Source organism: Semicossyphus pulcher, unplaced genomic scaffold (genome assembly GCF_022749685.1).
Source record: "Semicossyphus pulcher isolate SPU_LCO1_2020_fin unplaced genomic scaffold, fSemPul1.0.p SCAF_18, whole genome shotgun sequence".
Taxonomy (NCBI): Eukaryota; Metazoa; Chordata; class Actinopteri; order Labriformes; family Labridae; genus Semicossyphus; species Semicossyphus pulcher.
In genome coordinates, this window is record NW_027211691.1 from 9312819 (window position 1) to 9324919 (window position 12101).

General features: G+C 44.5%; 1 protein-coding gene across 5 annotated transcripts in view; it reads right to left on the minus strand.

Annotated features, from left to right (window-relative positions):
- eya1 (EYA transcriptional coactivator and phosphatase 1) overlaps positions 1–12101 on the minus strand; it is a 39597-nt gene that overhangs the window by 13415 nt on the left and 14081 nt on the right. For all 5 annotated transcript variants that reach the window (XM_069667381.1, XM_069667380.1, XM_069667379.1 and 2 more), the window contains 5 exons: positions 8420–8502; positions 7739–7925; positions 6191–6333; positions 5358–5441; positions 1151–1240 (listed from right to left, as the gene is read on the minus strand). In XM_069667381.1, the coding sequence (XP_069523482.1) occupies positions 1151–1240; positions 5358–5441; positions 6191–6333; positions 7739–7925; positions 8420–8502 (587 nt within the window). The remainder of the gene's footprint in view (positions 1–1150; positions 1241–5357; positions 5442–6190; positions 6334–7738; positions 7926–8419; positions 8503–12101) is intronic.

The window sequence follows — 12101 nt, forward strand, 5'->3', positions numbered from 1 at the left end:
TTGGGCGAAAACCACATGTAAGCGTTGTCACAAACTGCCATCTTTTCAAATGATCGGGGCAAATCTGTTAAATAAAGCGCAGCTCCGATGGATCCTACACGGCCAGGGCATAAGGAAATATTTAACCAGCCAATTGAAGCCAATTAACTTTGATCACGATGACTGCGTTTGGAATCTCACTCACTTGTCCGTCTGGAGGAGTATGAACATTTCTCTCTGTCTCTCTCTCTTTCTCTCCTGTTTTTTCCCCCTCCTTCTTGGGTTTGTTTCATGTAACACAGACGAACACGGTGGTGAGTAATGAGACTTGGCAGACGGGGCCGCAGATCTCTTCACACTTAAGTATCAAACAAAACATTTCCTCTACTGTGAGGTCAGCAGAAAGCAGGACAGTGAGGGAGAGTGCTCGGGCAGCGGGATCGGATTCAGAGGGAGAAAGAGGAAGAGAGGAGGAGGAGGCAGGGACGGTATAAAAGATATGAAGTCAATAAATTGTAAAAAGATAAATAGAAAGAGCTAATTGGTAAGATTAGCTTAGCATTGAACAAATGTGGCACATGCTTTTCTGTACATACAGCCCGAGGCCTATAGGCATCCTGGACCCTCTGCTCTTTTACGTCTCCCCCGAGTGGAGTAGACACTCAGACACCCCACTACACACTATACACACACTTCCCTATCCTTGATCCCTCTATTCCTGTGCCCCAGGGGCAGATTTTACACCAGCCATACATGAATCAGGGAGGCAAAGAGGCGTGGGAGGGGAGACGGCGGGGGGGATTTCATGCTGTGACGGAGGGGTCCGCGGTGCAGTCGGACAGCGACACCAAGCACACAGCATGAAGCACAGACACGCAGACAGACGGAGCGGCCACGGAAACACCAGAGCCTGTCAAATTGAGGGGAGTGGGAGGGAGGCGGGGGCAGAGCTGGTGACCCAGGAATGACGGAGACTGACAGCACATGTAAAATTCATGGTGTCCCCTGAGCTCGGAGGTAATACTTCACCACTACGGGACTGATAAGTGAGGAACAGGCGTCACGCTATGAAGCGGTTGTTGCTGCTTTTACTATAAGCTTAATGGACTCTTCTTCTTACTCAGAATAGGAAGAGACTGAAAGAAGAGAGAAAACACAGAGACAGACGCACCTCCAAGTCGTTGAAGAATAAGTGTGTGTCGGCCAAGTTGAAGATCATTTCCTCCATCCTCAGGCCTAGTGATACAGATGTCGGCGGATCCTGAAAAACAGACAAAAACAAATCCTCTAAAAATCTTGGTATTTCTTTTTCCATTTTCAAAGAGTTAATGCGAAACAGTAAATAACCATGTTCCCTCTGAGTCACTCAATTAACACCGAATCCCTTTTAAATTCCTCAGTAGGCCGTTCCCATAAAAGAAGACATTAGGCTGACTTGAAAGTTTGGGCCTCCGTTTACGACCCTCCAAAAGAGACCAGAATAGGCATCAGAAATGCCACAGACTTGAATGAATGCAGTAAAAAGCATGTCTCTTCTCAGGAGGGGTGGTCGAGTTGGAAGAGTCGGGGTCACGGTCTTGTCGTAAATAGGCCATTCTCTGCATACTTGTGCCGGTGCATCATGTGACTTAACACAATTACCCCCTGAAGCAAACAGACTGAGATGTTTAAATTGTAATGTAAAATAATAACTAACCATAAAATTCAGTGTATAAGACGCACGTTTAATACATCTTTTTTCATAGAAAAAGTGGGGTGCGTCCTATATACCAGTATAAAATGCACAGAGAGGTATGGTCTTGTGTTACGGCATTTTACCCAGACGATGGCGCTATAATCGAGCTAAAGTTGTCGCTTGTTAAGTGGTGTTTCATGTCCCGCATTAAACCGTTTCCAGGTCCAAGCCGCTACAACGTCTCCTATTTACAATTTGTCGCAACACTGTTGTTGTGTTTTAAAACTAACTTGATTGTTGCTAACACTTCGTTCACGGACATGCACCGTCATGATCGCCAGTGCAACCACCGCCCTCACAACAATCAACATTACCGTAGGCTGCCAGCTACCGCTAGCTACAGCTACATAGTGAAAACAGACAGGCTGTAATTTGTGTGTGCTTTGAATGAAAATAAATTGAAATAGTGTTAAATAACTTTTAAGTTTATATTAATAAATAGCTATAGAAAACCTTTTCCCCTCTGGGATACTCACAAACACAGACTGTGTCTTATATTCCAGTGCAACTTATATTCTAGTTTTTACGGTAAGTTTTAAAGGAACAATATGTAATATATTTACTGGAATTGATCATAAAATGGCCATGATATGTCATCAGAGGTTATAAAAACATGCTTAGTTGAAATACTGGCTTCTCCGACAACAATGCTGCAGCCAGTATCTTCTCCTCCTGAAATTTCCATTCCGGTGCGGAACTAAAAAATTGGCACGCAGGACTTGTTGCCTGCAATTGTCAAAGCGCACCTCTTGCGCTCGAGTAGGTTCGGTGTCCTCAACCTGGCAACCCGCGTGAGCTTCATGTTGTACTAGAAGCGTTGCTCTGTTTGGGAGTGAGTGAGTGTGGGTTGTGGAGCAAGTGAGTGAAGGAGACAGGAAGTGAGTGTGTGCGCTTGAGTTGCGAGAGTGAACGGGGGTCAGAACGCTGAAGCAGGAAAGGCTAACATTTGAATCTGGGGAGGCAACGCCGTCCAATATTTTGAATTTAGACTGTAGTACAATTTTTAGACGCTAGCTGTCAATGTTACATATTGCTCCTTTCAGCTTCATTTTTTCTCAGATAGTGACCTCTGTCAGTAATATGAGACGTGCTGTAATGGTGACTGGGTTGCACTGTCTGTAAGATAACACCCAGAGAGGAGTGAACGACACTGTAAATAGTTAATGAACCTGTGACAATGTGTCTTTTTCCCTTTAAAATTGTAATGAAAAGGCAAAAAGTCCTCTGCGCAGACATATAACGTGTTATTTCTTATATATTTTAATTCATTTCTATCTTAAATCTCTGACTGGCAGATTGCCTTCAGCAAGCAAAGGATGAAGAGCGACAATAGCCGGCTGTGGAGGAGGATTTTCCTGCAGCTGGGTGAGACAGCCTTAAAGACGACCCGGCAGCACCAGAAGCAGGGATTACAGAGTTAAACCACCTGAGGACACACCTGAGCTTTCTGCTGATTAGCTGTCACACCCAACAATGCTTATGTTTTCACTAAAATGACAGAGGACAAACCACACAAGTAGAGCTCAATCCCCACTTCTCGCAGCTTTCTACTTCCTCTTAACCTCCCAGTTTGAATCAATCTTTCAGTCAGAATTCATCAAAAATAATTAGCAGCTCCCTCTCGCTAACCTCTGCCGCTCGTGGTTCAGTCAGAGTTGTGGCCTGGTTCGGTGGGAAAGGGCACTCTTCTACGCTGCGAGTGAATCCTTTCCAATTAAATCTAAACAATCAGTCAGTGAGGGAGTTAAGAATACAAGCAGGCCAGAAGGCCAAAGTGCTGCTGCTGTCATTGCTCCAGCACCACCTGTCCCGAGATGTCAGTGCCATCCACAGGGGCGCCAAGTCCTCCTCCTCCCGAGCCCCCTTACCAATAACAACCCCCCCATCCCAGCCCACTTTAAGCTGGAGCTCTGGCCAGCCCAATAGCGGCACAGCTGGCCTCAGCCATCAGCTTTATGGGGTGAGCTGCCTTGATGCCAATTAAAAGAGCTGATAAGAGCAGCAGTGTGTATGAGAAAGAAAGAGTCAGAGGGAGTGGGTGGGAGGTCACAGAGAGGGAGAGAAAGTGTGGATGCACGCTCAGATAAACATCTATTTATAGTAAGCTGAGGGAAAACTTTGTTGTAAGTTTATGTCACTAAGATGGAGATGACAAGAACGACAGAAGGAGCGGAGGAAGGGAGGGTTGTTGTGGTGGTGGGGGATGTTGGTCGGCCTCACTTTCCTTTCTGATGTAGTTTACAGATCTGCATTCGTGATAGCGTGCTTTGCGGTCGCTGTGAGTAAGCATGCCTCCCTCTCATAACTCTGCTTTATTGTGAGATTGTCAGCAGGTTGGAGCATGAGAAGAGGAGGAGGAGGAAAAAGAGGGAACAAAAGAGAAAAGAGAGAGTGAGAGGGACTCCAGCGGCTGTCACATCCTATATGAGCTCTGATGGAGCGGGCCCTTATGGAGTCAGGAGTGTTTCCTGTTTCAGAGGAGCACACTGGAGACTCTGTGTGTGCATGTGTGTGTGTAGTTGGAGAGTCCCTCATCACCGAGCCGGCTCCCTGAGCCTTGGCTCTCTCTTTACCCAGCATGCAGGGTAAAGAGAATAAAGTAAATAAACAGTGGAGGGTCGTGGGGCAGCCCTCTTTCACCCCAAAAACAAAACACTGCCCCCATCAAACACCCCCTCATACCAGAACAAAGGCAAAGAGCACGGGCCGCAGACACTGAGCTCTCTGACATATGAGAAGCAATATGTCATTTTTGACTTCAAACCCAGACACCCCGATAGCCAAAACAACCGGTGATTAGAAATGCTCGCCTCAGACACAATAATAATAATAAAATGCTGATGCACTTAGTTAAAGAAAGGTGAGTTTGTGGACTCTATCTAAATGGGAAAAGAAGAGCGGATGCTGCACTTTGAAGGCTATATAGAAACCTCTGACCTCAACCAAACCATGAGAATAAGATTCGCCCGTTTTTCCCAAATTGTTTGCTTTGAAAGTTTAAATTTAGAGAAGCAATTTACATGGAACAACAAATAGCCAAGCCTGGAAAAGTAAACTCTTCATCTTATAAGCATACACAGCGACATGGGATGGAAAGGACCTGGCAGTGTAATAATAGTATATGTTTGTGTATGTGTTTATATATACGTATGTAATAGATTTTAATTTGAATCCTAATTAAAGCAGGTTTAAGGGAATCTTTGTGCTCCAGTTTGACTGAAGCACATTTGGCGGCCCTCCTGCCGGGGTCTCCGGGGAGATCCCAGCCTGAAAAGGATGGATTGAGAAGCACTTAATTAAACTAACAATGTGGCATTTCTGAAGGAGAAAGGAACACTTAAGATGTGTCAATAGACATTCAGAGTGCAACTGTTGCGCGCCCCTGCAGCCGAGCCCTGTCCGGCCATGCAGAGCTCCAACAGCTGCAGAGAGCAGGCGAATACTTGCCAAGCCTCATTGGAGCTATTAAAAAAAAAGAAACAATTATGTGTACATTGAGTTCTGCTCCTTTTCTCACTATGGACTGAAATCTATCCTCTGCTCAATGGCCATTTCCCCCCCTCTCTATTTTTTTGCTCCTTTTAATATTTATGCGTTTTGCTGATAAAGTACACCGCTACTGCCACAGTCTGATGTCACTCACCCGTCCATATCTGTTGGCATAGGAACCCGTGAGCAAGGAATGGAAAACGATGATTGTTTCATCCAGGTCCCAGATGAAAACTCGCTGGATGGAGATGGAGATTGAGGAGCGGAGGGAGGTGGGGGGAAGGAGGAAACAAAGAAAAACACAGAGAAAAAGAGGCAAAATCAATGGTGCACTCTGTAGGGCTGCAAGGTGATCCTCCTGGTCAATAGGCCAGGAGCGTGTGTTTGTGCGCCACAGGGACCAGGATCCATTTGCTTGGGTTGGTCACCGCAACACTCCTCCCATCACTGCACCGCACGCTTTCCATCTCCTGCCCTTTACATTAGAGTAATCAATAGTGACAAACTAATTAACTAGATATGTTAACATGCCATGATGTCAGTGCTATAATGGGTGCTATTAACCTTGTTCAAATTCATATCATATTAATGAAGAGCCCTCTGAATTACCCAGAGATTATCTTGACATATGGTCGCTATCAAAGAGTTTTATGGCCTCCTGGTGCCATGGTGCCATTGTTAGTCACAGCTAGAGTCCAGTATTTGATGACTAGAATATATATATTATTCACCTCAGTGATGACTCACTTAATCTCACGCCCCATTGTTTATTCAGGAGGTATACGTGAGATCTTTATATTAGTTTAGCGAAGTCATATATTCCACAAAGCATCAATAATGCAGTTATAGTCAAGGAATCAAATATTTAAGAATTAATGCCCATCAAGTGTTAAAGCCGGTGTGGCAGCCATATAGTAAGTGGATTAGTGTCCGCGGGGCTCAGACAGGGCGAGGCCGTCTGTCGCCAAGGTAGCGGGCTCACCCTACCTCAAGGTCGGAGTCAGGCGGCGGTGATGGGTTGTTGTTCCTTCTTCCCCGGCCACGTGACTTTCCATCCGAGGCCCGGCGCAATCGATCCGATTCTGAATCTTTAATGGGGGTTGATGGACTGTGGATGGTACTGTACTCTGCTGAGAGGAAGGAAAGAAGGAAGACGGAGAGTGTAAAAAGAGTGTATCGAGGATGAGCCGTTATTTGATTTTAGCACAGAAGTGTGACTGACTATTTGTCTCTATGCAGGACAGAAGGGTTTTCTTAGACATATTCAGTGATTACGCGGGCGTTCAGGTAACAAACATATCATAAATCAGGTGCAAAACATGTATAAGTGACTGTTTCAGGTAGAGGTAACAGAGTAAAATACTTGATTCTGATTGGTTAATTATGGCATTCAGAGGTCTGTTATTTCTCAATAACAGACTGTGGTTATGAAGAAAAGAGTGTTGCTTGGGATTTGGCTCCAATAATGCAATCTGGAGGATTAACTGTCATATCAATCTGCCGAAAGAAGTCCGGTAAATTTGACATTGCTAGTTTACAGAGGGAAAAAAGAAAAGAAACTAAACAACGGAGGGAAAGCAATGAAGGTTAAACGATGAAAAAACTAAAGACGGCACATGAAGTAAACATCAAACAGAACACAGTGTGGGATGTTAAAGACGGTGAATGGAAAAGAAAATGTCAACAGACTCTGCACTGATTCCTCAGGTCCGGTTCACTGTGTCTTATGTCACCATCCGAGGAAATGTTCCATTTAATGTGAGTAATATTAGCTCGCTTAGCTCATTTTAATGTGAGTGATAACAGCAAGCTCATTTTAAGAAGGCTACAGAGTTAACCATTGCTATGGACGCAGCTCTCACTGTGAGTGTGAGGGACTATTTTTAAACGGAAAATGGAAATATAATCATTTTTAAATTAATAAAATCATTTCCAAGTCAATATGTTGTGTAAAATAATTGATTTTGTGAGGATGTAGCCATGTAATGTAGAGTGAGCAGGTTGTTATCGTGGAATGGAACCCCTTCAGGGTGAGACAAGACCTGCTCACTATACATTATCCCTTATATAGCAAACACTCCATTTATCTAAACTGGACGACTGTAAAATTAAATTAGTTAAAGCTTGATGTCTTTGCTGATCATTGATGACAATTTCAAATGCAGTCATAAATTCTGACTGACTTATAAAGATAAAATCAGAGCTTATTTGCCAGACGATGCATTAATGTCACGAATAATCATGGGAAACTCTACATCTGATTCTTACATCTCAGTTTTGACTTTATCCTTCTTGCTTGCCACACGGCAGAATGCTAGCTGTGATAGCATATCTTGCATCTGGGTTTGTACAAATAAAAATTCCTGGCTTTGAGCTTCTGCTCTCTTATCGGTTACAACTTGCAATCAGTGAGGAGGTGGGGGCTCAGTGGGCTGCTTGTTGATTTAAAATATAGAAACATGGCTCTCAGCAGGATCAAACACCTCATGTTCATATTTCACAAGGCGAACCAGCTGCCTCAGGTTTGATTCTTACCTGTGGGGTTCTCTGTGAGCGCCTGGCTGGTGATGCCAGTGGGTGGCTCCTGGAGGGTGTAGGTGGTGGTGGTGGAGGGCGTGCTGGGGCTGGTGTTGTTACTTGTCATGTAGGGTGAAGTGTAGGGCGAGCTGTTGTAATACTGAGCGTACTGCCCCTGGCCAAAGGCTGGATAACTGGGGTAGTCCTGCAGAGAGAGTGGGAGAGACAAGAGATAAAGAAATGCACAGTTTGGTGTAAGAAGGGAGATTTAGATCAAAACTCTGGAGACATAGGGTAGCAGAGTTGAGGAAAATAAGTAGGAGGTTTGGCAGAGTAATGTGAGATATGCCCTGCACCAGTGTTGCTACTTTACAGTGCAGATTCCAAAACATAAATGCAAACACATGTCCGCTCTGTCCTACATCTGGACAACGATCTGTCTTGTTTTTTCTTCTCCTTCTTTCCCTCTGTGGCATGAGACATTTGTGTTGGAGGAGGCACAGTAGTTAATCCTGCGCACAAAGCTTTTGACATCCTGAGTGATTTATGTTGGAATATGTCACGGATGAAATGTAACATATTGGGTATGCATGTTTCATAAAGATTTCCAGCTTGGGAAGAAGCCTGCAATTCCGACTTATATAAACTGATAGCTTCATACGGACACCAGATTGAGCAGAGAGACGTGAATATAACTACCTGTTGTGTGCTGTTGAAGCCAGTCGAGTTTGTCAGGGAGTTGTTTCCTGCGTACAATCCTGACGTTGTCGTGAAAGTGCCGCCTTAAGAGAAAAATAAAACACCATATTCGATCAGAAACACATTATTAAACCTGCATTTCTTCAAGCAGCGCATGACAGAAATGAAATGGCACATTGTTCAGTCGGGAGGCCTGAGGGAGCGCTCCCAACACTGGCCTTATCTTTCCCCTCTTCCTCTCTTATCAGTGATGGGATCAGGCCTGATGAGTGACAGAGGAGGGCGAGGGGTGGACAGAACCTGCCTCCAAAAGCCGCCCCAGCCCGCACAATGTGAGCAAGACAAGAGACTGTTGTGTGTGAGCTACTTGGGGGCGGACAAACGGGGGGTGTGCACAGGCAGTGTAGTGAGACAGAGATGTATAATAAGGAGGGTTGAGGTCAAAGTGAGTAACAATGACATCCAGAGCCAATGAATATGTATGTTCCTCTTTTCACAAAGGATGGTTCTCCTGGGTAATTAAGTCATTCAAAGGGGTTGATAGCATCTAATGGCTTAATAATATACATGACATGAACTATAGAGGAGAGGAGCAGCGGCGTGGCCCCCGAAGGCACGACTTCAGCACAGATTCACGTGTACTGTCATGTCAGGCAGGAAGAGCAGCTTTAAAGGGATCACAGGCTGGCAGAGAGACAGCAGTAAGAAGTGAGAATATTAAAGCTATACGCATGTGCAACAGTCAAATCGCAGGATGTGCGACAGTGAGGCAAATTAAGTGACAAGCTGCTACTCTATCGGTTTCTCGTTTTCCACAACTTATCTACAGGAAAAGTCTGTGTGAGATCACATTAGTGCTGCTCTTCATCAGAGCACACAGACCATGTGTCACCTGTCTGTAAACTGTAAACAAGCATGCGACGCTGCTGCCGTCACAGATCATGCCGGCGGGATGATCAAGGCAGACGCACCGTTACACGAGGTGGCTTATAAGTGGATTCCCGTTATCAGCAGCACCTCGCTCCACATATGGTGGCCACAACAAGTATTTAGCTTTTAGCGGCTTAACCTGCAGCGCGCACACGGCTTGAGGTTTATGTACTGTTTTTTTTTACTGCTTTATGTTGTCTGTCTGCACAAATAAGGTTTGCACTCAATTTCGTTGTACATGTACAATGACAATAAAGATATTCTATTCTATTCTATTCTATAGGTTGTGTGTGCCGACAGTAAGTAGGGGACTGCGAGCTATCATTTCAAAAAGTTACTGTCACGGGGCTGATCACGCTGATTAAACATACGTTAGAACACTGTTAGAAACGATAGATAAGATACCGTTTAAGTAACACAAAAGTCTTTTTGTATTTATCTTAGAAAGAAACGTGTCACTACACCTGAACTCTCTAGTTTTTTGTGGGTGTCAGAGTCGCTGAACTAAGTGTGATGAAAGTAGGAGGGGTTTGTAAAAAGTCATATGAACATGAAAACAGACTGCATTTATCTGGTATAATTTGCTGTATTTTTTTTTAAACCGCGATAAATATTGCAACAAAAGAACAATATCGCAAAGTTAGTTTTTTCCAACATCGTGCAGCCTTAGTATGTATAGTGTTCTATAAATGAAGGTTTCTTCAAAAATAGCTGATCTAGAAAAATTAAGAAGTATTCTAAATTTAACAAATGCATTCATCAAAAATCTTCACATTTCTAGATGTATTCTTAAACCACAACAAACAACAAAAACAACCTCATTCATCCCTTAAAAAATAAAGTCAAGCAGGTTACTTTTTTAAATGCTGCAGCCACAACCATGTTTATAAAGAGTTTGTTACACAGAGACTGTTGATCGGAGACATCAGCTTTGATTAGGGAGCATTTGTTTAATGAGTTAGAGAGGCCTTAATAATTACTGCAATTATTAGATTACTAATGATTATTAATTAAATGTATAACAATACAGTATAAATACATGTATAGCAATTATAAACCACCTAATAACAGTACATGAGAGGAGTTTTTCCAACTATTACAACTACAACCTCTGACCTTTATCACTCATTTTTGTTCATTAAAAGACAACTCGCTTCACAGGACATTTATTAACACTGCCACTGCATTCTTTAAAAGAGCCTCTTCACTCATCACCTCAGTGTTCCTCCAAAAAGCCAGAAAACATGGCCCGAGTGAAAACGAAGGGGGAGATAAATTTACTGTTCCTAAATGGGGGCGTAATTACACCTTTGTTCCTATAGACAAACAGAGGGAGCTCCTTTCATCCTCTGGTCATTGGCCCCATCAGGAGGGCCCTCCCACACCGTGACAAACGTGAAGCAGCTTTCAGAACGGGGGGGGAAGGATCAGGGAAGTCTGAGGAGAGGAGGGGGGGAATGAAGGGTAGCGTATGGAAGAAAAAGAGAAGACGTTGTGCAATGTTTAGCCTTGTCAGTCAGCGCTGTGACTAAAAAAGAGAAACAAATACCTCCAAAGCTCCCAAGATTACCCGGATCCACTAATTATTTGTGCAGTTTCTCACTCTCTGCTTCCAGTAATTACACACACAGCAGATTTTTACCTTCATCCATGCCTCCACTGGTTATTTTCACCAGAGCAGTTCTCTCCCTCTTTGTTGTTTCATTTGATATTTCAAGGCCTGCAGGGGGAATTTTAAAACTTTTCTGTTCCCCCGCAGAAAGTTCAACATCAAGTGAAAGTCTGCCAGAACAATAAGACAGAGACCAGGAGGAGTGAGGCCGCGAAGGACAACAAATTAGCCTAATGCGCAGTTCAAAAAGTCGTAAAAGCTCCCACTGGCAGGGTTTGAGGGTCGCTCCGTGGAGAACAAGGAGCCACATAAAAGCTGAGGGGACCCCTGCTTGCCCGGCGAGAATGAGCCCATGCTGTTGGGAGTGGTAGAGCTGGTTATAGCAGGGGGGGGAGAAGAGGGGGTTCTTGTGGTTCCCCAGGGGGCATGTTTTCTCTCCCTCCCCCTGTCCTGCTCCGGTTAGTTCACTCACTCTCGACCAGACATCATCCCTCCCTCCTCTCCTCCTCCTTCCCTCCTGCCTTCTGGCTCCACAATTGGAAGTCCATTTGCTTTGCTTGATCAATCCCCCTTGCCACGGGCTATGTCTATCATCAGTGCACAATATTTGTAGCAGAAGTTTGTATGCCCCACTTGGGAATAGGCTATCAAGTCCAGATGGGGCTGTCCTTTTAGAAAAGGCAAGCAAGGTTTTAGCTTCTTCAGCTCGCACTGCCACTTAGACAGAACGCTGGAATCCAATTATTCACCTAATTAGCATCTGCTCGGTCCGACTATCGGCAAGTATCTCCCTCTGATGTTTTAGGACACTCCATAAACTGACACAAGGGGTTGCAAATCTGAGGAGCACAAAAACAGCTTCATGATTTTGTGCGACAACTCCAGCGGCCACACAAAGCTCCATGGCATCGGGCGTTAAAGCAAGGAGCTAAAACATTAATCTAATCGTCCTCCGCCTTGACAGCTGGCCACAGGCTGGTGGCAGGGACACAGACAGAGAGAGGGAGTATCAGATGTGGAGAAAAAAAAAAAGAAGAGTCTTTGGTTGGGACACCCAGGCCCGAGGCACCTCACAGGCAGATCAATAGGCCAGAGAGAGTAATGATGATGGCGTGGCGGAGGGCCAGAGCCACAGTCAGA